Source organism: Ambystoma mexicanum, chromosome 14 (assembly GCF_040938575.1).
Source record: "Ambystoma mexicanum isolate Mex_15411 chromosome 14, UKY_AmexF1_1, whole genome shotgun sequence".
NCBI classification, from domain to species: domain Eukaryota; kingdom Metazoa; phylum Chordata; class Amphibia; order Caudata; family Ambystomatidae; genus Ambystoma; species Ambystoma mexicanum.
In genome coordinates this window covers 149,258,691-149,282,606 of record NC_090940.1, presented here as the reverse complement: position 1 = coordinate 149,282,606, position 23,916 = coordinate 149,258,691, and the positions used below count along the sequence as shown (strand labels likewise).

The 23,916-nt window shown below is 46.5% G+C and overlaps 1 protein-coding gene across 1 annotated transcript in view; it reads left to right on the top strand.

The window, feature by feature from the left end:
* FKBP3 (FKBP prolyl isomerase 3) overlaps window positions 1-23,916 on the top strand; it is a 69,944-nt gene that overhangs the window by 33,266 nt on the left and 12,762 nt on the right. The window contains exons 5-6 of the mRNA XM_069638757.1: window positions 15,236-15,303; window positions 16,616-16,713. Of these exons, the coding sequence (XP_069494858.1) occupies window positions 15,236-15,303; window positions 16,616-16,713 (166 nt within the window). The remainder of the gene's footprint in view (window positions 1-15,235; window positions 15,304-16,615; window positions 16,714-23,916) is intronic.

Sequence of the window (23,916 nt, the reverse complement as noted above, 5' to 3'; positions counted from 1 at the left end):
ACATTTGGCCCCTCTCTCTTGTCCGCCCCCTCCCTGCTCTTCCCATTTCTTTGCATGAAACTCTGCCCCCTGTTTCAATATTGCTCTCGTCTGTGAAGGCCCCTCCCCCTCTTGTAACTGTGAACATAACTAAACAGGACCACGCCCTCTATAAACTGACTGAGGTCCCTTGAGTTGAGAGGCCTCTTAAACTGACGCCAACTAGGTTTGAGCTCACTCCGCGCCGGGAGGGCTCTTCTAATCCTTTCCCCTTCCATTGTTAAGTTGTGGGGCTTCATTGTCCTTTTACAGGGCATCCCCTTCATTCATTGTTCAGGATGGTTTTGATGGTGACAGGGATCCCAGTTTAACTTTTTTTTTTGTTCACGCCTTGCTTCTTTGGCATCGGAGGTAGCATTATGGATGCTGAGGTCTTGGCAAGTGGGCCCCTTTGGGTGCCATTGGGCCCTAGTGTCCACTGTTTGTTAGGTGTTTTAGCACCTGCTTTGCTTCCTCCGGCGTGTCAGTCCTCTCCTTTTTGATTTCAAGTCACTGCAAATGGATAGCCCCAAAAGTCGCTGCAAATCGATATCTAACTAATTCCTGCTCGGTGAGCCATGTGGTGAGGGGTCTGCATATCCTTCTACGAACTCCATGTCCTGTACTTGCTTTGCCCTGAGGAGAATTCCAAATTTTTTTTTTGTGTAGTGCAATTCACGATTATTGAGCGAGGTCCTCTTCCAAATGCTCTTCCTCCTCTGAGCTCTTAACTGGCACCATTTTGCTTCCCTCCGACTTGAAAAGTAGATTGTCTTGTACTTTTATCTCGATCTGGGCCTGTGTCTCCCCTTCAAATTCCTCGTGGCTAATTATAGGTAAATTCGATCTCCTTTCTCGGTTTTCCATGTCGTCCACTTCAGGGTGAGTTCTTCTTTTTAATTCTATGTCCATCATTCTTGCCTTCAGTTTCATTTCCACCAGGTCCATGTTGACCTGGTTTTGTTCCAGGTTTTCTAAGTTCCCTTCTATCTTTTTGGCTTTCCCTCTTTCCAAGGTGGAGGATTCAATGTCAGATCGTAGGGCCCTAATCTTACCCCATCAGCCCTGCAATGTCCTCCTTCATTGAAGCACCGCTCATTTTGGGGGGGGGGGGTGCCTTCTGCTATTTATTCGTATTTGTTAAGCGCACAAAACAGCCCAGAGGCATCGTGGCGCTAGTTACAGCAATAGAAGGAACTTAGTTACACAGACACGTACATACATGATTAATGAGAAAACATTGTCATTGTGTATTGGTCCAGCAGATGAGGAGTAGCGTTTTTAGTTGAAGAGCTGTTTTGAGGTTTTTTTCCTGAAAGCTGTGAATGTTCTTTCAGCTCTCAGAGGGGGGAGTTTATTCCAAAGTGTAGGAGCTATGTAGGGTAATCCGAAGCCTCCTGCCGTGGCCTTGTTGATTTGTGGTACTGTAAATTGGTTAGAGTAGCATAATCTTGTGGGTTTAGTTGTGATGGGTCTGTGGAGAGTGTCGGAGAGAAGGCGGCGCTGTGCTGTGGAGGCATTTGTGGGTTGTGGTGAGAATCTTGAAGGTGATACGCTCATTGACAGGGAGCCAGTGAACGGATTGTCTTCCTTTTGAGATGTGTTCTTTTTTCGAGATGCTTAAGGCTGCTCTCAGTGCATTATTTTGGGTGACATGGAGTGTTTTTTTTAGAGGTGCCGGCTAAAAGTGCGTACAATAGTCAAGTTTAGCGCCTATTGTAGCTCTTGCTATTGAAGGACAGTTTTCTTTTGGTTAGGAAAGGTTTGATGGCGTTAATTAATTTGGAGCTTAATGCAGAGGCAATTGCGTTGACTTGTTTATTCATGGACAGGGTTGCATCAATGTGTACCCTTAACGTTTTGAGGCTAAAACTGGGATGGTGCAGTTGTCTATGATAAAGTTGACGTAGAGACTGTCTAATTTGGCAAGTGTAGACTTTTGGCCAAGAATAAGGATCTGTCTTATCCCCATTAAGACAAAGGCCGTTGGTGGCCATCCATGTTTGAATGGTGGCGTATATTTGTTTTAGGGCGTCTGTGTCATAAGAGCCTGTTGGGGGTAGGAGCACTTGGTATCATCTGCATAGTTGGTGTATGCGATCCCAAGTGCATCCAGTTTATCGAACAGGGGCTTTGTGAAAAGGTTCTACAGCGTAGAGGCTGTACATGAGCCCTGTGGGACACCGCAGTGTATTGTAGGAGCTGCATTGGAAGTATTTGAGAACACTTTCATGGCTCTACCTTCCAGGAAGGATGTAATCCATGAAGTGGCGTAGTGGGAGAAATGTGCTGAGTGTGAGGTGCGTGGTGAGGGTTTTATGGTCCACAGGGTGGACGCCTCTTTACTCCTGTATTGCTTGAGCCTATCCATGCCTCTTGAGAGCTGGGCCCGTACTAGGCTTCCCTCCCCCTCTGCTGGCCCTATGGCGGTGTTGTGATGGGCGTCCCCTTGGGCCTTTTGTCTGTCTTCTAGCCTTGTCCTCTGACTGCGCTTCGCTGCCTGCTCTTGGGGCAATGGAGACTGAGTGTTCCTTGGGATCCCTTTTACGGGAGGTGTAGTGGTGGAGCCTGTCCCTCTTCTGTAACATGCCCCTACTCTTGTCGGTGGGGCTGTTGGCCTGTCCTTTGATTACGCTTGGAGGGGGGGGGGTGGCTAACATGGGCTGTTTTCTTCTTCTTTGGCTTTTCCTAACCAGGCTTTTCAAGGACCTCCCCCCGCTGTGTCTGGGGTACCTCTCCCACAGCCTCCCTGCAGGCATAGTTATACAGGCTTCATTTTGAGCGATTGCACAATCCTGTTGCGCTGATCTCCACTAATCTGGTGGGAGTGTCTCCTTTATTTGATCGGTGGGGGGGGGGGGGTGTTCACCTGGACACTGCTCTTTGCGCAGTGTTACTCTGCTTCTCTGTGGGGCCTGCCCGCTTCCTCTACTTTTCGCAGGCTGGCTACCCCCCTATACCCCCAGAGCCTGGGTTGATTGCTGATATTCCCCACGCCTCCGCTCCCTCCCCCAGTTGTGGATGATGCCCCCCTCGCGGTTGGTCTTTGTTCCTCTGTGCAGCAGGGGGAGGGAGACTCTCACCTGTCACTGCTGGTTTTGTCCTTCTGGCCCCCTGGTGCCAGTCTCGATCTGAGCCGCCGCTCCTTCTGAGCTCTTAGATTTCACTTATCTGCTTGTGGGTGGTAGTCTGCGTCTACGTTCCTTGTTTCAAGTTGCGAAGCCTTCAGCCCGTGGGTTCTGTGCTTCCTCCCCTTTGTCAGCCCTGGTTCTGGTCGCGTGACACGACCCATTTTTCTTAGCCCCGCAGGCCCTTGTAATGGGGTCGCTGCTGCCTGCTTCTTTTCGTGTAGGTGCCACTGCAACCCTTGTCTTGGTCGCGCTTTCCCTTCACTCTGGTCTAGATTGGCGCTCTTTGCAAGCGTCCAGGCCCCAGTGGGAGATGGGCACCTTATTCGGATGGCGGGACTCCCACGATTTGGCAGTTTATCAAAATGTATAAAGCGCACACATGCCGGAAGGTATCATGGCGCTTCAGTTTTCTCTTGATGCCCCTGCCTTGACTCACTTCTCGCCATCAAAGCCTTACATTTTTGGTTTTTCGGGTCTGGATCTCTCTAAATCATCTGTCTCCGCGGCGCGAGGCGCGAGGAGCTGAGCTTCAGGCAGCCATTGCCTTCTGTGCCCCCTAGTGGTCTCAGCTGTACTTTTTTAAAATTATTTTTAGATTGGCTGTTTCTGCTTGGGTTTCTTAACATTGATACCTTAACTCGGCATTACAAGTATGCTTCTCTCATTGGCGCTTGCAGCCAGGATCCACCCCCTGACCCTCTAGACCAAAATATCTGATTACATAGTCATACTTGCTAAATGTAATATGATTGTAAATATAGTAGGTCATTGAGCACAATTTAAAATACTGACCAGTCTGAAAGTGATTACCAGCATTGATGGTAAGCACAATGTGCCCAATTTTGACATCTGTAGCTATAACTAATAATGGTCACGACTGGACCAAGAGACCCTTAGGACAATGTATTGCTGGTCCATTCAACCCATTTCCCACCCTGATCCTAAGGTATGGTCCAGAACTCCCCCTTATCTTACCAAGTGCGAATGTGTGGGAATAAAAATGCAACTATGAAGTGCTAAATCCAGTAACCCGACTGCTGAGGGATTGGCGAGATACGCTTGAGTTGCATACTTTGCAACTAAATGTAGATCCTCATCTTTGCTTCTCTTCTTGACCATTTGTGATGAAAGAACTACTGATCAGCAGGGGTGCAGTGATGACTGGTGGCTAAAGCGCCTACTCAGCCCTGCACTGATACTAAACCAGCAGTGATCAATCCTAAAGGTGAAACTGGAAAAGCCGGACCGGTATACCTCCTTCACCTCGTTTGGTAACCTGCGCTGGCTATAATGTTCAGAAGGGAATAAGAACTTGCACAGAAGCTTGCCCAGCCATACTACTGTGGACCCAAAATGAGATTACCAGGTTTCTATAAAAAAGCTTTAATAAAAATACACATGACTAACAACCCACCCAAGTAGAGTAACAGTTTTTGGAACAAAGGGGAATTGTGTATTAGGGGTACAGATTGGCAAGAATTTTAGGAGCAAAGGTTTCAAAATGCTTTTTTCAAAGGTAGAGTGTGGGGGTTTTACAGGTTTCAAGGGTCCTTTAAGGGAGGCCAGGGGGACACAGGGTGAAGTCTCAGCAGCAACGGCATGTGGCACAAAGATGTTTGGAACATGCAGGTGATGTCTGGGTTGGTGTGACTCGCAAGCGGTTTGTTGCGGGACCCAGGGCTGTTCCTGGACTTCTCTGAGACCCAGTACCCAGCACAGGAAAGATACGTCCTGTGCTCTGCCCTTGCAGTCCAGGGTGATTGCCAGAGAACCCCTAAAGGGATCGGTCACATCTAGGGAGCATGCCTGTTTCCAGTGCTCACAAAGCAGAGGGTCCTGTTCACATAGCCTTCAGCAATGCAAAACCTGTACCAAGTAACGTGGGAAAGAAAGTGGTTGATGTTCTCCCCCCTGATTTTATAATTGTATTTCAGACACAACTTGAGCAGTTAATCCCGATCAGGTAAGTAGTTGAAGTCTCAGAGTTAAATTAACAGGCAAGTACTTGTTGGGTTTAGTGCTTGGTGAAAGAGGACAGAACTGGGGCTGGTCTATGCAGCAGCGGTGGTGGACTGAGGTTGTAAGGATAGCATGGGATCGGGCTGGTTTAGGTTGGGTAGAGGGTACATGGTGGAGGGTAGTGTGAGAGGAGACTGAGCGGCTGAAGAAAGTGTGGCCGGAGGGACGACTAGGGGTTGCCGGGTTGTCCCTCGCATTAGAGGAGGAAGTTGGGAGTGGGGGGCGGAGGGAGGGAGAGGGGGGGCCGAGAGAGGTGATGAGACACAGGCTTACAGAGTTGCCCCTTTGCATGAGGTAAGCATCCTGGAGGAGAGCAGAAATGCGAGACAACACAAAGGGATAGTTTTCTCCAGGTCGTTACGTTTAAAAAAAAAAAAAGCGAGAAACGTATCTTTACCTATCCTAGCAATGATGTCCCTGTCTATCAAACTAAATAAAAATGACCTTTTGTCCAAAAAGTCTGACACTCGCATCAATACAAACACCATTATACAAGGAATATTTGGCTGTCTTTTAGTTCAAAGCAATATATACCAATTTAAACTGAAAAGGTTTTAGAAACTACTCCTTGTGACCAGAGTGGACTCCCTTCCCCTGGATCAATTCAGGAATACCCTGAGCAAAGTTCTGATTCAACAGTTCTGTTCAGTGTAAGTCTTTTTCATTCGCTGCTTCCTTCAGCTTATTAAAATAAATGTCTTTCACAGATGCTTGGCCTTAAAATCAATACATTATTATTCCCCACAATATCCTTCTTGGTAAAGCAAATGTCTTCCTATCAAAACCTAAGTTCATATACCTAGGCAATTGTTCTCTTCAGAATGCCAAGCAGTTATTAGCATATTGCACTTATTCTTCAAATGAAATCCTTTTGTTGGGATAGCACAGCAACTACTTTTGGTAATGCAACAGTTTGTCAAAAAGGTTATGGAGTTAACAAGTCTTTCCACCAACCTTTTTACCATAAACTCATTTCTTCAAATCATCTTCTTTCCTGATTTACTCGCCTGCCAGGATGAGAAACTCCTACAACTACAATTGTTCTTAGTGGCTGTATTTGTTCCAAGATTCTCCACACCAGTATCTTATGTCGGGAGGTTTAAACAATGGCTGCGTTTTATAGTCTCTTGACAATGTGGGTTAGATTTCCCCAAGTTGGAATCCCACAGAAGGGACATTGCGCCCTTGGTGCCCCTGTGTTACTCTTCTGTACCCTTTTGGATGTAGACCATGCAGGTTACAGGTTTCCCCTAGTTGGTGTCCCATGTAAGAGGAATTGCGCCCTTGCTGCCTTTGTCTTGCTTTTACTGGTTCAGTATTAAATATTCGTTTCTGCTAATGTCTTGTTCGGAGCACCCTGGGGTCACCTGTAGTCTCAGGCACACTCAGGTCTTCTGTGGCATTTTCCTCGCTGGCTCTGCGACAGATCTTATCTGGTCTGTCTGCTCCTCTGCCAGCTCCTGCATAACTCGCTGTGTGCAGTTCTTCTGTGGAGCTCTGACAGCTCGGTGGGGGGGGGGGGGGTCCTCTGCTTCAACCTTTTCAGAGCGCACACCGCTGCTTCCCACTGCTCTCTGCACTGCCACATGCCTTCTCACGCATCAACTTCAGCTGGCACTCCTGCTTTTACAGCAAACGGTGCATTCCGACCTGCTTCTATCACTATTACTCCAACATCTCCTTACCCCAGCTGCAACTCATTTCTGAGTTCAAATGTCCCACTCGGGTGCCTCACACTGCAACTAGACTTCGCATTTTGTCTCAACTTTGATTGACAGTCCCTCTTCCTCCTCCCAGTACCACAGGCATTATGGGTTCTGAAGTATTAGTGGCTTTGGCCTCTTTATACTCTTTATAGTCAGTTTAACTGCTTTGTGAACTGAGATTTGTCATTGTTGGGAGGTTGTGAAAAGGGTCTGAGTTACTCTTGGATTAGGACCTCTTTAAGGCAGAATCGTAACCATTGGAGATGCTCATATGTACTTCCTGAACTCCCAAGGTTACCAACTAGCATGCTTTTCATAGCATGTGCTTTGGGTAGTTCAATAGGAGCGACTTGTACACAGACAGCATGCAATTAGGTATTTGGAAATCTCACTCAGACTACCGCATCTTCCTATAGTTCTATAGGAGTCACCCCCCTGATAGCCATCTCCTCCCATGTGATCCTCCCTCTTGTTACCACCCCTAGGGTTAGGATACAGTTGCGGCTGCCTTCCCCTGGCCACATCTTACGCTGGTGTTTAGTGATGACTAAGCAGGATTCATAACCCTCCCTGTAGCGCTGAAGCTGGACGCGGCTAACAGGGTTTTGGTGAAGGTGGCCAGTGGGGGGGAAGAAATCTGCTTGGATCTGAAAAGGTTATGGAGGGGTGGGGGGGGGTATGAAGGCTCAAGTTCCCGTACACACGTTTTGGCTACAGCCAACGGGTAGGTAAAATCCAGTTTAAAAGCAAAGCACACATTTTGGTGATGGGCTTTAGGACAAACTTGGGCGGGGGGGGGGGGGGGAGAGGAGGTACACTTCCAAATCCACCAAACTGGGCATTACCAGGGGGAATCCTAGAGTAGAACTCCACAGCCAGCAAAGGGTAGTGATGGGAGTGCACTTTACTTCAGGCCTATGCTGAGGGGGTGGTGGGAGGTCGGCAGCAATAATGTATACACTGGCCCCTTGCAATCACCCCATTAGGAGTCGGAATTGCTGGGGGTATGTCGGTCAGGGGTGCATGCGTGGTCTATCGTGGACCAGTGGCTGAAGTGTCTGATTGGGTCCAACTGGATGGTGGGTTCCAATCACCAGTTCAAGGACTATTTCAGCAGGGCTGCCCAGGCTCCCCTGCAGGATGTAGAGCAACATATGCAGCTGAATTCTGTTGGCTGAGGACCTGCAGAGTCGCAAGCTCCAGCTCGTGGTGGTGATTGTGCCAGACACTGTGTCAATGTAGGGTCAGATCTCAGGATGGTCGTCTGGCAGGGCACTGATGCAGGATTAGTTGAGCCCATCAGTCCATGGGAGGAAGGCACTGTTGAGGGTATTTCCTTCGTGCAGGAGAGGCTGCAGATGTTCACTGGTGCATGGTTTGGCAATTGATGGTTTTCTTCAGCAGTCCAACTGGTCTTCAGTGCAGTCTTTGGATTCCTAGCTCCAGCACTTTTTTATCCACAATATCCAGGCTGGGGGATGTTTGCCCAGTTCACCAGTGCTAATGATCTGCACCAGTCAAACAAGGGATGTCAAGTCATGGAAAGTCAGTTACCCGGCATCTGGTCAGAAGCGGACATCCGGTAGCAGAAGTGTGGGTTGGGGCCAGCCTAACAAGTCTTAATCTCGAGACAGCAGACACACACATGCAGGGCGTCCCATTGAAATCCATGGTGGCAAAGCAGCAAAATTGAAAACCAATTCCTAACGCAAGGGTAGGAGACCTACGGTTTTAACTGCATGAAATGAAATTGTAAACCTGCATCTTTAAACCGAATCATGGATTGAGTTAAAAATGCTTAATCCAATAAAAAATGCTAATTATGGAATAGCATTTATTCCATTTAAAAAAACGGACGACTTCCAACTTCATAAAATCCGGAGTAAAATACTCCCACTTCTAAATCTGCAGCCTCGAATATGTCCATGAAGAGGATGATTTCAAGACCTCCCAATTGCTGCTCATCCCTGCACTAGACCCTTCTCAAGGTGCAGCCCTCCTAGTGAGTTTACACTTGAAAACACTGACAACCAAAAATGACGCTTAGGCGGTACCTTGTTCCCGTTAGTAATGGAGACAACCATTTCAGACTTAATTGTTCCCTTCCTGACGTGATGAGCATGTGGTGTTGCCCTGATAGGGAAACGAATGAAGTGAAGGTTGAAGGAAGGGTAACATGGTCAATTACAGGAACTACAGACTGGAGTTAACCAAAGAGCCAAGAAAGGAACTTTAGTTTCCAAGAGGCAGATCTGGCTACTACTTTCGTGGGGTTCTCACTGCAGACTCTGTAGCAGAACCATTCTTCTAGTTCAGGTTGGACCCAATTTGCTCAGTCCGCAGTACAATATGTTCAGTTTTTTATGGGTCTTGCCTCAATTTGTCAACTGTCGCTGGATCTCCTTGGCACTTTCAGAACTAACATTGCCCTTTCGTAACCAGTAACATGGGAGTGGTGCTGGCAACTGAGACCACTTCCAAAAGTTGCATGAATGTTTGATGGGTGGTTACGCCAGGGTTCCGACGGGTCATAGGGTAGCATTGGGCTATTGAATTGCATTGGTGAGGTCGGAAACATGCGCAGGTTTGAAAATTGCAGGCACTTGCCCCATAGGAAAGCATTGTCTCTATATAGAACATTGGCCGTGAACAACTGTCACTGAGCACTGATTGCCTGCACTTGCACACAGAGGTGAAGGGGGATACCTAGGGCCTCATTTGGAAGCGCAAGACCTCCTCTAACATCTCTCATTAAAGTGACATAGTTGCATGCAACGTGCTAGTGAAGTTCCTGTTGCTACCAAATAAATTAATGTTTTGAACTAAAACTTGTGTGGTTAACTCTAGTTAGCACAGTGTAACCATATACGATTTCTCCCCCGCCCTCCCTGAGGCGTGACTTGAGTTTGCTATTTTACATGTGTATGGGATTAACAAAGCGTAAACCCAGCTGGGAAGCGACAGAGTCCCTTCATAGGGCAGACCTAGACTGCAGTGGGAAAGGTGGGAGGGAAGAGGGGTACAGGTACAATATGTAGTGGTAGAGGTGATAGTGGAGCTGCCAAGGGGGAGAGAAGTTGACTGATCGATCAGCGAGTTGCCCTTTAAAGAGGGGCAGTCCCTGTCATTCATGGAGTGTAGGTTAGCGGGGGACCAGTGTTGCCTACATTGGTAACTTTTATCATAGACTGGGTGCTAAGCAGGAGAGTCCTGTTTGTTCCCCCTATTCTTGTGGTTCTGTGGTAATGCAGATGTAATACGATGTGCATTATTTTAAGCAATGCCCCCTCATTATGAAACTTAAATGCCGTACAAAGGAGCCTTCACTTTTCACAGAGTGGATACAGTAGCCCTTGACCGTATCTGTGGATTGTTCTCCTGGCTTATAAGGCACCAACAGCAGAGCTGGTGGGCGTTCTGCCTTGATGCTCACTCTCGCAGATGGGCTAAACCTGTTCGGTTTAAGGGTGAAAACACGGCTGCCGTTGCCTCCTCTGGGTGGAGGCATCCCGCTTGTGAGTAGGCGTTGCAGTAGCTAGTGAGACAATGTAGAAGCTGGTAGGTGTCTTGGATTAGTATGTAGGGCCAGTAATGGCCCTGGGGGTTGGTGGGTTGTGTGAAGGGTAGGGCGGGGCTTGTACACTTATTACATTAAGCATAGCTTTATTTTTCCTAGGTCTGTGCTTGATGTAATATGAAAACCCTAACTTGTGCACGTTTTTTTAGCATTCAAAGGGTTTCACTTTGCAGATGGACATTATTTGAGTACTGTGTGTTGTGGGATTCTAACATCACTGAATGAAGCCCTTGTACTAGTAAGTTCCTTTTTGAATGCTGCAAAATGTGTGCAAGTTGAGCTCTGCACACCTCTCTGACGTCTCTAAAAAGTCTAACTTCTTACTGCACCTCCTTAGAGGTACTCTTTCTTTCCTCTCCTTCCCTCAGAAGCCCACTGTCTCCCAAACTGATTCCCTCTAGGTTGGACTCCAGGGACTTCATTTAGGGGCCGCCAGAGGTCGCAACTGCGACCTCAGGAAAAATAAAATGAAATTGTATTTATTTTTGTAATGCAAGCTCCTGGGCTGTGACCAGCACCATGTGGCTCTTTACTTCTGGAGTGGTTGGCTTTCATGTTCAGGCCCCTTAAAAAAAAAAACAGGCGTGCCACAAGTCTAACACTTTCAGCACTGACCCGAAGTAATAAAGAATACACCAATAACCGTGAAACTTTGGAAGAAACTCCTTTCTTGGTCCTGTCCATCAACCCTACTCTACCCATTGATTGCACTGCACAATGATGCGTCTACCAGAGTTCGTCTAGATGCAACTGGTCACCTAACCAATGAAATGAACCTCCAAAGGTGTAAATCAGGGGTGCCTTTTAGCCACACTCCTGTTTACTCTTTATTTCGGACATCTCAGGCACACTGGAAAAACCCAACGCTTTCCTCCGAAATTAAACAGACAACACATCAGTTGGGCATACTATGCGGATTACATCGTATTGTTGATTTAACTCAAATTGGTCTTCAACGACTCTTGACCAATTTAGTCATATAATTTCAAGAAAATGACCTTGTAATCAACAGTGACATCCAAAATTGTCAATTGGAATGGCATCCAAATAAAACTTCAATCGATTCCAGTGGACTGCAGCAGGAGAGACTTTAGAGTCTGTTTCAGCAGTTCGATATTTGGGAGTACGAATAAATGGATCTGTTTGTGACTGGGTGGCTGATCTGAAACCCTGTATGGGCATACTAACAATGCAAGGACAGAAGTTACATTTCGAGTACGGAAAATTTTCACTTAATCCCGTTCGGGCCTTCTACATACAGAAAGTTGTCCCAGCGATTACATATGGGGCTGAAGCAGGTTGGAATATCAACCGAATATGGGCTGTTTTAGAAGGCCAATTCTAGATCAAAATTCTGCGACTCCCGTGTAGTACCCCGATTGCTGCAATAAGATATGAACTAGGTACAGAGGCACTACATGGTACCATTCAATGGAAATCGATTGCAGTCCTACGCAAAATGCACTTGGTAAATATTGCTCCTGCATGTAAGATTTTTGAACACACAACTAAGAATCCTCATGCAGGAATTTTGCTAGACTGGGCAAACAAAATCAGACGAATCCTAGGGCTTGCTGATATATCTTGGCAAATGGTGATGGCAACCCCCCAGCTGGCAAAGGAAAAAAATTAAGACGGTGGAACTGGATCTTGAATGAGGAATAATGCCGTCATCTCTTGATTTGGGTCTGTCTTGCAATTGTTTAGACAATTACTGAAATACCTGTCAATTTCCCTCACGACCACATCGGAATAAGTTTCTGAGGCTACGACTAAATGTCCACAAAACTAAAGTTTTGTGGAGAAGACACGAGGCGAAGACTGAAGACAATCGCTGTTGATTCTGCGCAATTGAAACGGAATCCCTAAAACATCTAATTATAGAATGCCCTACAAATTGTAGTACAGCGATCACGTTTTTTGGGCAGATTAGCTCCGCCTGACTCTAACTTGGATGAATGGTGGTGTAGGCTGCTAATGGGACATAACGTGCTGTTAACTTGTGCAGTGGTAGATTTTCTTGAGAAACTCTTGGAAAAGGGGACAGTTTGTAATTGTCTCAAATTGTGCTGATGCCTGATCCTACTGAATGGTTGTTTTGGTCATTATGAGATGTTAAAAGATTGAAGAACTCTGAGGTTGGAGAGTGTGAAGTATATAGCACTCCGTCTTGGTCTCAACCAAACAGTAAATTTTAAGTGGAATGTGTGGTTGGATTATTTTTGTTGTTCTGCCTTGTTTGTATAAACTAATTGTTATAATAAAATAAAACAATTAGGGAATAGGAATAACAATGTGTCTTTCTGGAATTCTATACAATAATTGCTAGACTCAAAGGTTTATTTCAGGCACACTTCAGGGGGTAAGTCACTGGTTTAGTCTGTTAAACGCCTCAACTCAGCCTTTCATCCTTCTGAGGTTGATAAATTAGTACCAACGCAGGTATTTTTTCTATATAAAGCGCTTAAGCATATATGCTATATAATAACACATCATTTGGTCATGGACATCTGCTTGCATTCACAGTAATTTGGTAATATGGGCCTATACACTGATCTTAACGATACATATGGCGATCATCACATTATAGTGATAATGTAACCATATTTTTCATAGTGTACAATGCTGTGATGCCACTTCTGTTTTGTCAACGGGTGAAGGGTCATGTTCCATCGCTTCCCGCAATATCACTTCGGAGTGGCGTCAAATGACACCACTTCCTGTGATGTTGTCAGGGGGTCGTGTCACTTCCGCTACCCCTAGCATTTTGGTGAAATGACGTCCCTGTTGGACTACTGGAACAGCCTCTTTCTAAATCTACCTGCCTCCATGCTCCGCCCTCTACAACTAATCCAGAACAGGACTGCGAGACTTGTCCTTGACCTCAAGCCCTGTGATCGGATCTCCAGCTCTGAAATCCCTTCATTGGCTCCCAGTGGATGCAAGTATTAAATTTAAAACCCTCTGCATTGTCCAAGGCTTTCTGGGGCCTGGGCCCAAAATACCTTCTACCATCCCTCGTATTTACCTCCCCTCTTGAGCCCTTCGCTCCTCTACCTCCAACTCCCTTAGGGTCAGTCGTTTTTCAGAGAAACGAGCTTGGAGTAGATCTGTCTTCGGCTGGGGCCTCCCTTTGGAACTCCCCCCCCCCCCCCCCCCCCCAAGCCACCTTGAAACTGGAGAACCATCAACGGTTCCGGAAGCTCCTCAAGTCCTTCCGCTTCTGCCCCTCTTCTACCTTGGTGATCTGCTTTCTCTCTAGGCACTGTGCCGCTGGTCACCCTTTGTCATTCAGTCCCAGGTACCTGCTCACCCTGCCACCCTCCTGCACTGCCTCCGGGCCACCCCTTGCACTGGGTCCTGTATCTGTACCCGTACTCTCCTCCACCCCCCCTCTTCACTTATCAGATGCACGCTATCTGACTAACCTAGCACTTTGCCACTTAACGGCTGCACTGCCATGGTTTATCACCTTTATTTGACATATTTTTTTTCGTTCTCTCCTATGCTCCGCGCTTCATTTCTCCCCCCTTTCCACGCACTTCCCCCTTTTCCCTTACCCATGCACTTGCGCGTTCTCAATGTCACTGGCCCTAGTAAAATCGTTGTTTTTGTTTCTCCCTTGTTCCCCTCCCTTCGCCTGGTCGCGCTTTGAAACACTTGTGTACGACCACGATATAAATAAAATAGCCTATCATATATGCTGGCCGGTTAGGACAACACCATCACAAGTGTCCTGGGTTGGGTTTGTCTTATATTTCTGGATGAGGTCATTGCTTTTTTAAGAGCGTTATGGCTTTGATAGAACGTCCACGATTTCACTTCTGGGAAACCGTAACACAACCAACTGCACTCCTGACTAGTGAGCTGCACCCTTTTCCTGCTACCCCTCGAATGCCCTGTTGGCACCAATTCTTGGAAATGTAGGTAGATTATTTGCATGCGTGCTTGGGAGACGTACTCTGCAAACAAGGCGACATGTTGGCATTTTAGAACCTCCTACCTGTTGCATATTAGGTAGTCCACAAATGTAAGTGTCTGTTTTCTCACTAAAGCGGCAGCATTGTTATGTATAAGGAACCGATTCCACCATTGTCATTTGAAACATTTGTTCGTGCAAAATGGGTTTTTCGCTTGGCTTATTTACCTGAATTGAATACACGCTGACTTGTCTTTTTTGTGTCTCTTGGATTTATTTGCTGCTCAGAAATTCAGCCAGTACTCCGTTATTGGCTCAACGGTGTCGTGTGTCTAGAGCAGTAATGCAAAGATTGTCAAAATATTGAACTACAAAATGCTAAATTTCTTTGCGTGGATTTGGACCAATGTGGTGCTAGGGTGTACGGTGTACACCTTCAGCTGTCACCACTGCATTCAACTTGCCTTTTTAGCTACAGTGGGCTACTGAGGCTGCACTAGTATGCATGGCAAAGCACCATGTCCGATATGTTCGCCTCCCGCTGTGATGGATTTGAGGCGGGTGTGGTGGGTGGGGGGAGGCACTGACCTATTTATAAACTATTCAGTAACCAGTCAAAACGATTTAATTTTTTAATGGTTGAATATAAACCACTTTTCAATACAATCCATTACCTTGGAATCCGATAAGTTCTTTGTACCCTGCCAGAGCGTTCTTCTCACTGACTCCTATGATGTATAGCGCTGGGTGATGCATGAATTACGTTAACATAAGGGACCGTAAGACACAAGACACCATGACCTACCAATGGCAACTAGAACCCTCTGCACAGAACTGTACTTTAAAAATGTATCCATTTTTACAGGTTTGAAGAAGAAAAAGGTGGGGAGGCCTTTGAGTTTCAAGGTTGGATTGGGAAGAGTCATCCGAGGAGTAAGTATAGTTTATTATAATGTCACGAACTTTCTTGCTTGACCACCTGGCAGCGTTCAGGAGAGTTCTGCAGTGCAGTCAGTGCGCGCCATCACGCAACTGAAGTGGTTGCATGGCATTCGTGAAGGGTATCGGAAGCAAATGGGTGCATGAAGGAAAGCCTGTAGTTCTCTAACGAACAATAGTGGGGATGGAAGACTCTCTTCACAAAGAAACGGCTCTAAACAATAGTAGAACATGAGTTGCGAGTATTACCGAGCAACTGATATTCAATGAAACCACCACATGGAGAGACCATGTTTCATTACGTTTCTATGCCATTCTTTTTTCAAATCGGTTGTAGGAATAAAATGCATTGAAATTTTCGTTTCAGTTGCATTCTCAGTGTTGCTATCCTATTTCCAAATATTAACCGGTCCTATTTTTCTCATTGCCAATTAAACTATATTACCAATTTAGATGTTGCTCTATGAATACTTACTGGCATTATATTTTGCTTCTTGGGGAAACGATCAGAAGTGGTGTGTTTCGTTACAAGTTGTCAGACTAAGTGGGCAGCTCAAACCAGTGCCACAAATTTCAGTATTTCACTAAACACTGATATGGCATTTAGAAAGTGGCCGATAGCTTTGTTTTGCGGTTTCATGCACCTCTCAAGCGTGTTTTACCTATACTGGGTATTGGTATTTGCTCGTTGAACTGTGACTCGACAAGTGCTTTTTCGAGCATCTAAGTGGCCAGCTGAACTGCAGCATGCTGCGTTATTTCACAAGGAGTGTTTGTGGGCTATAATGAATTTCAAAGCCAACATGTTAATAGCCATGGTTTAGTTTTTGTAACTGCTCTACACCAACCACGTTTTTGAATGCCTCCTGTCCTGTTTTTGATGGGAAGTGCTAATAGCGACACTGTTTACAAGTTTTTGTTCGTTTAAGATTGCCTCCAATCCTCAGTCCCATTCAGTCTTTGCTAAGGCTCAGTCTGTTTCAGATGTTGGAGCACGTTTAGCGTGAACAAAATTGCACTTCAAATTAGCTTCATAATCTGCCTGAACTTAATTTAGATCTTCCCCAATACTACCACTAACCCCCCCGCCCCCAATAAAAAAGTACATTCTCCCAGGCGGTATCTCTTCCCAAACGTTCTTGTGAGGGTCTCTATTCTATATATAAAATATAAGCAAGCTAATTAGCAGAAGGCCTAATTCCCATTTTTTTTCTTGTTTTATGGACTGTGTGTGAACCATTACATAGCAGTCTGTATTTGGGGAACTATATTACACTTAACAAACCTTTTTTGTTTTTCTCTACAGTGGGATGAAGGTGTTCTAACTATGACTAAAGGTGAGAAGGCTCGCCTGGAAATTGAATCGGAATGGGCTTATGGCAGGAAAGGACAGCCGGATGCAAAGTATCCTTAATTTTAATTACAGAGGCTTTGGCAGTTCCAAGTCCATGCACTTTTCCTTTCAGGAATGTTTGCTGTGTAGCTATGATTTAGTGTTTTTCTTTCATACCACTGGGCCAGTCCTAGCTGAACTTGCTTAATTTCCCCTTCTTGTTTGTATGCAGTTGTTACACTTCTGTGGTCTCAGTAGGGTGCATCTTTAACTTTCCAAGCTTGTCCATTTCACTTTGAAAACTAGTGGTTAAAGTGTTACTGTCTCTAGCATGTTCACTGCACTACGCCTTCCGCTGTCTGCCTCACAGCGCTACCCATCTTCCCTTCCCACTCATACAGCCATTGCACCTGCCTACGCCTACGTATCCTGACAATTCAACCACTGTGGTACCTGGTGGGAACTAGGGGGCGAGTGCGTATGTTGGGTGGGATTAGGTAGGGTTTGTGGATGCCGTCTCCGTGGGTGTCAGCAGTTTACACTCTACCCGGTGAGACTTATCCGGGTGAGCTTCCCAGTGGGTTCTGGGAGCTGTCTAGTCATCCTTTTTCCTTTGTTTCCATTTTCAGTTTGAGTCTGTGGTGTTGAATAGCCAGGTTTGTAGTAATTTCCTAACTTTTAGGTGATCTTTGGTGTTTATTTCTTTTGGGATGTTGTTCCAGGTTTTTGCCTCTAAGTGGTAGAAGGAGGTGCCTCAAAATATTTTGAGGTATGGTTTTGGTTCCAAGCGGATTTCGTTGCATGACCTGAGGAATCTAGTAAGCTTGTAGATTGATATTTTCTTTTGTAGGAATTCTGCTCCTTGTCCGCTGATTGCTCTGTCCGTTATGCACATTGTTTTGAAGGTGATGCAATGTTTTATTGGGAGCCAGTGTAGTGTTTTTAGGGCAGGAGTGATGTATTCTCTTCTTGATTGTTTGAGGAGTAGTCTTGCAGCTGTATTTTAGATGAGTTGTAGTTTCTTCAGGAGGTATTCTGGTATTCCGAGGTAGAGGCTGTTTGCATAGTCGACTTTTGACATGAGGGCCATGATAGTGTTTTGTGCTGATTCACAGCTTTGCCTCGTGTGTCTCCCCTGCAAAGGCAAATACAACTTATACCCCTTGTTGTTTAAACAGTGTGGAGAGTCTTCAAAACCACACTGAATATATTTGTCTGTTAGCAAAGTCTCTCTCCTTACCATCTTCATAGGTGAAGGTTGGGATAAGTGTCCTGTCCTCCCTCCATACGGATCATGTCGTAGTTAATCCCTGTATGATCCTACTTGCAATATCCCCACTGATAGGCACTGAAAAGAGGTTTCACACTTGTACTAGTATCACAAGACTTATTGCACAGCTGAATGATAATGGTACAAGACTTTGGTCGCTATAACCGAGACCCACTTACGTAATTGCATTGGGGATTTGGCTTTGTCACCAAGAATGGAACATTGAGCACCCAAGGCGGAGGCTAATCTGACTGCTACGGGGGCAAACTAGTTGCTGAAAAAGTAATGCGTGAAATGGCGAATACATTGTCAGGCCGTACCTGCAGTGAAGTTAAGGCGAAGAGAACCTTCCGCACTGCCCCCCCACCCCACACACTCTCGCGTGCGCTCTCTCGTGCCCCCCCCCTCCTTCTTATGAGAGGCCAAGTATGGGTACTCTGGAAACATCATGCTGCCCACAAACGTGGGAGGTGGAAAGGGAGACACCAAATGGTTTGGATAGCGTTCCGCGAGCCACGCAGATTCAAAGTGAACCTGAGATTGTGCGGCGAGGGTAGGCTCTAAGGGCAGAGCAGAGACTGAAGACGAGGGAGCGCCAACTGAGCCAAAGTGATGACCTACTAAAACGAGGCCAGAAGAAAGAAAAATGTAAAGAGATGCACAAAAAGTGAAGTGGTGGCCCTAATTGATAAACAGCCAGAGGGACAAGAAGAGAGGAACTCCTCTAACAAATGGGCATTATCAAGAGGCTGCGGAAGGGTCCTTCTGCACCCCACCCCCCAGCAGTCAGGGGCACCTGCCAGCAGGCCCCCACTCATGTTCCCTTGCACCCCTCCCCCTTCCTATCTGCACGAGTTAGGAAGTGAGGCTGGTCCTCTGTGGTACACCAGGGTGGAGTAGGGGGGGGGGGGGGGCGCGATCAACCTCGGAGTACTGTGATCAAGGTGGGGTTCCCTTCAACTGGTTAGAGAAATCACCCAAGAGGTGTTTTTTTTTATTTTACAACAAAGACGGCCAGGAAAGATCCCTTGTGGAGATCAAAGGGATAAACCAATGTGTGAAACTGTTGGCGAAACTCCTAGGCCTAGGGAAGAGAAGCAAACAGGAAGTGACCTATTTTGGAACTCTTTAATATTTTGACTAAGTTGGTTTTAATCGTACCCTGAAGACTGAGCGAAGCAGAGGAAATGTCAGCCATGTGGAACAAGTTGAGATCAGTCAGGGGGTCCCAGAGATGGCTATCTTAAACCCAACTATGGCGTCATGAAGGTCGGAAAATTCTAACATCAAATAGTAGTCCAGGTGGGAGACCCCTTCAATCTAAATCAAAGGGGGGAACGACAGACTATAGGGGGAGGCAAGTGCTCGCCCTGAGCTGGAAGCCCCAGTTGAACATTGAGCCGGAGGCAGTTCTGGGGCAGGGGAAAAACCAGTCTGGGAGGGCACATGACGACAAGCGTGTTGACTTCCCAGATAAAGTTGAAGGCTCTCAGAGGACATGCAAACATCCATGTAAGAAAGAGAATGAAACGCTGAGAAGGGGGGCGAGAAATGATCTAACACTGGCTGCCTTGGCTATAGTTCTGGACTCATTCACAAAATGGTATGAATCCCTAACGGACACTATCAAAGACCAGGCAGCCCTTCTGGCTGTGATGCCCACAACTGATGTATGTTGGGGGTTTTGTATCAGTGGTCCAGGGAAACTTGGATAATAACTTGGATCGACAGGTCAAAGCCATCCAGTGCATCATGGAAAACATGACGAATGAAAGAAGAACTTCAGCCATGCCCTTGGTGACACCGGCACTGGAGAAGACTATATAGCAAGTGATGGCAATCCAGAGGATTGGCCAAGAGTCTCAAGACAGGAATCTGCTCTCACAACAACGGCACTAGGGAAGACTATAGTAAGTGTTGGCAAACCAGATGACCGGCTAAGATACTCGCCACAGAAATCCGTCCTCCCGAATCAGGCGGATGCTTCTGTACAAACTGACAGCCGTGACCGAGGAAGATGGGGTCGAGATCCTGGAGGAGGCGGCAACACTCTGCCTTCTGGGAAATGGCCTTTAATGACTCCACAGCAGAGGATCAAGTGGAGGGGCAAGAAACAAGAACGGGAGGAAATGAAACCACACTCAGTGCAGACACTGGTATATACAATCTTCTTGCAGACCATGCGAAATTGACCCCTACATCGACAAAGCAACTAAAAGCTCCTTTGGGGTGGGTGGAGCAGCAAAGCAAAGCAGAGGGAAGAGAAGAAGCTGCACTTGTGAATGTGGGTAATGGGGGAGAAGATTCACCAAATGCCAGTGATTCATCAACGGAAAACATGAGCTCTTGAGCTTGTCAACTTATTCTCCTGATCAGGAGGGCTCTGTCATAGCTTGAGCCTGTGCCAGAACAATCCCCAGGAAACATCAGTAAGCCGAGACACAGTTGAAATAAGGAAGGGGGTGAACAGTCAACTTGTGGGGAAAATTCCACTCAACTGTTTAGAATTCATGACCCTGGAACAGCAAAGAAAGAGCATCTTGAGCACTGGCTTGGAGTGCCTAACTTGAATCCGAAGGGATTGGAGCAGGGGAGAGTGTGGCAAAGAACAGGCACAAGGGCCCCTCAAACGCCTGGTAAGGAAGGGAGGTGTGTCTTGACTGACCTGGATTTTTGGCCATAAGACAGATTGATCCTAAATGGGGGTGGGGGGGGAAAATATGCTGAGGTTGTTGCAGCAGCTACTGAGGATACGTGTAGTTCGTTCGATTGAGTCAGAGTTTTGAGTAGCACGCCAACTGATGACGTAAAATTATGTTTGGCCTCCAAGTTGGTGAAAGAGGCTGATGGAGGACGCTGCCCTTCTGCTGCCCTTGGGGTTTGACCTGACTGAAGCATTGCCAGAGAAGGATGGGTGGTGAGGAAGGTGAGAGGGGATGGAGGGTAGAGTGGTCTGGAAAATGGGACATTGGGAGGGAGTTGGGGGGGGGGGGGGGGGGGGTGGGGGGGGGGGGGTCTGTGGGGAAGGGATAGGAAAGAGGGGAGGAGGAGAGGGATCAGACGCGCCAAAGAGTACTTCAAGTGGGAGGAAAAACCCACTTTCAAAGAAACCATTAATGGCCGGGATGGCAGGATTAGGACAGTTGAACCCTTTACTGAGGGGGCAGGGGGAGGCAAGAAGGGGTGGAAAGCTGGGATTGGCTAGAGTTTTAGCCAACAAGGGTGGACAATGATTGCTAGATGTGGGGGACAACCAAAGAAGTTGAAGTCTGTGCCCTTGGAATATGAGGGGATTTGCTCACTTGTTTGGGGAGGGGATCAGCGATTTTACTTCATATGATGTCCTGTTTTCATGAAACGTGGTTACTAAAAATAACTTTGGATGGTTTCTGTGTTCCTGAACCCAGCAAGGAAAGGGGAAAAGGGTAGGTCAATGTCAGGCCTCCTAATGGCTGTTAGATCCGGTCTGGGATGGACATGGATGGCATTGTTCAACCCTAACCTATTGGCTCTATTGATTAGATCGGGGGTGGAGGTGGTTGGCAAGGAATTGGATCTACTTGTATGCAACATATACTGGCTGTACTTGCTTATTTTAAGTGGGGACTTCAATGTGCCCTTTCCAGGAGCAGCGTTGGGAATAAAGTTAAGGGGGAGATGAAAGGGCAGGGGGGAGAATGAGAGCGCGTGGAAGGAGGAGATGGGGTTGAAAGTGTGGCACATCTTAAGCTGGTCGGTCTGTGGCGATTTGCCAAGTAGGCCCACCTGAAGAGTCCAGCTCAACCATCAACCACATTTGTCTCTGCCAAGTTCCTCTCACGAGTATGGAGGTCCATGAGATGGTAAATGGTGACCATAATTGCCTGAAAATGGTTTGGGGAAGTGGAACTCTGGCAAAAATGGAATGGGGCCCAAATGATCTGGAGGCGACACAAGGCTGCAATAGATTGAGACTTGGTAAAGGGAAAATTGAGCACATGAGAAACTAAAGTGAGGTGGTGTGGGGAGCTAGGTTGTCGATTATATGGCTCTTGGTAGAGTTCAAGGAAAAAACAGGGGTGAACAGACTTTGTAAAAAAGCATGTACGTGACCTTAAAATGGTCCTGGCAAAGCGCTCATTAAGAAAAAATATTCAGGCAATAAAATCCCTACCTTCTGTTGCGGCCGAGGAGAGGCAGAGACTCCAGAGGGTCAGGTGCCATGTTTATAGGAATTGGTCCCGTTTTCCCATTCTAGGTGTGCCTTGCAACTCAAGAAGGATGCAGAAGTTATGTTATGGGAAATACCCACCAAAAACCCTAGAGAAATTTGGAATTTGATCAATTCACTTGGGTCCTCAGTCAATTCAATCGAATGCTGTGACAGAGAAAGCCTGGGTTGGTAATTTTTCAGAATTGTTCAACATAACTGTGGAGCCAATGACGTCAAAACGATTTGAGAGAAGCAGGGGTTTGTCTATTGATTTTGATAAAATGGACATCTTGGTGCTCATAAAGGCAAGCAATTCGAGGGACCCAGTGGCACATGATAATGAACATCATGCTAAAAAAGACATGATGGCATGGGCAGAGTTTATAACGATCCTGTTTAATCAAATCTTGGCAGTAGGTTGTGTCCCAGCCTCTTGGAATCAATTATCCCGATACTGATCTTCAAAAAAGGAGACGGGACCCCATAAACTATATACGGATTCTCTGCTGCGTGTAATGGGGGGGGGGGGGGGGGATCTCTGCAGGTATACTCTGGCAGATATCAGAAGAATGTGTCATAGCTGAGGGGCGATTCGACCCTCTGTAGGTAGGTTTCGTGAAGGGAATGCGATTAACAGACTGACACTATGGCAGAAACTGGCTAGGTGGGACTGTCCAAGTGATTTGGTCTTTGCCATAATGGCGCTACACGAGCTCTCAAAGGTCAGGTTGAACAGTCCAGGTTTATTGTCCAAAACCATAAAACCATCTAGTGGACTTAAACAGGGGTGCCCATTGGCACCTATTTTGTTTACTCTATTAATTTCAGATATTGGAGGCGGGGAGGGGGGGTTGCACTGGGTGAGGTAAGGGGATTTTCCCCAAGCTTAAGTAGAGCCAATAGGCCACATAGTGTCCCTGGACGATCTGGTACTCTTGGACCAAACACCAGTGGGCCTAGAAAAGAAAATTGGACGTGCTCTAAATATGCTACAATGGGTTGCGTATTAATCCATCTAAGTCCAAGATCCTTGTTATGAAGCATTTGCTGGGAAGGGCGGCGAAGATGAGAAATGGGTTCCTAGAGGGCAAAAGGCTCAGAAGGGTGGATAACCTCACATACTTGGGAATGTCCTTAAATAGTAGTAGAAATGATGCACGAAGGGTAGAGCTATTGAGGGCAAAAATTAGCTTGGCAGGACAGGGACTGATGCCATCAAATGGTTTTTGTACGTTTACCCTTATTCCATTGTCTTTATACCGGCTAAAGGTTGTTCCACCAACCATGACCTATGGAGCAGAAGGTGCACTGCCTACACCAATGAGGCTGTGGGGGCAACTTGAGGGGCTTTTTTGGAGGAAAGTGCTCAGGCTCCCTGGAGGAGTCCCTATCCAAGTTATAAGGCATGGCTTGGCACTGTTCTCCTTGGAAGCAATGGTCATTTTGAAAACCTTCCCTTTGGCGAACATGTATTAGGGGGAAAAATCAGATGGAGGTTTAAAAATCTTGGGGGCTGCAATTACAAAGAGAAATGATCAAATGCTGGTAAAATGGAAAGAAGTCTGCCTATCCCTCTTAGAGTTGGAAGTGAATGAGAAAAACTTGTGCAAATTCCCATGCTGGTTAAAAGGTTATAGAAAAGGCATTGGGTTCTAACTTGCCAACGAAGTGTGGGCTTCAAACTCTTCCCGATAACTGCTTGGGAATCGAAAGGGAGGGATGTTTTGGCCAAGTATTTGGAGAAAATGCCCTATATTTGGAAAAAATGCCCTGTAGTCTGCTGCACCAGAACTTCCTAAGATTCCAATTAAA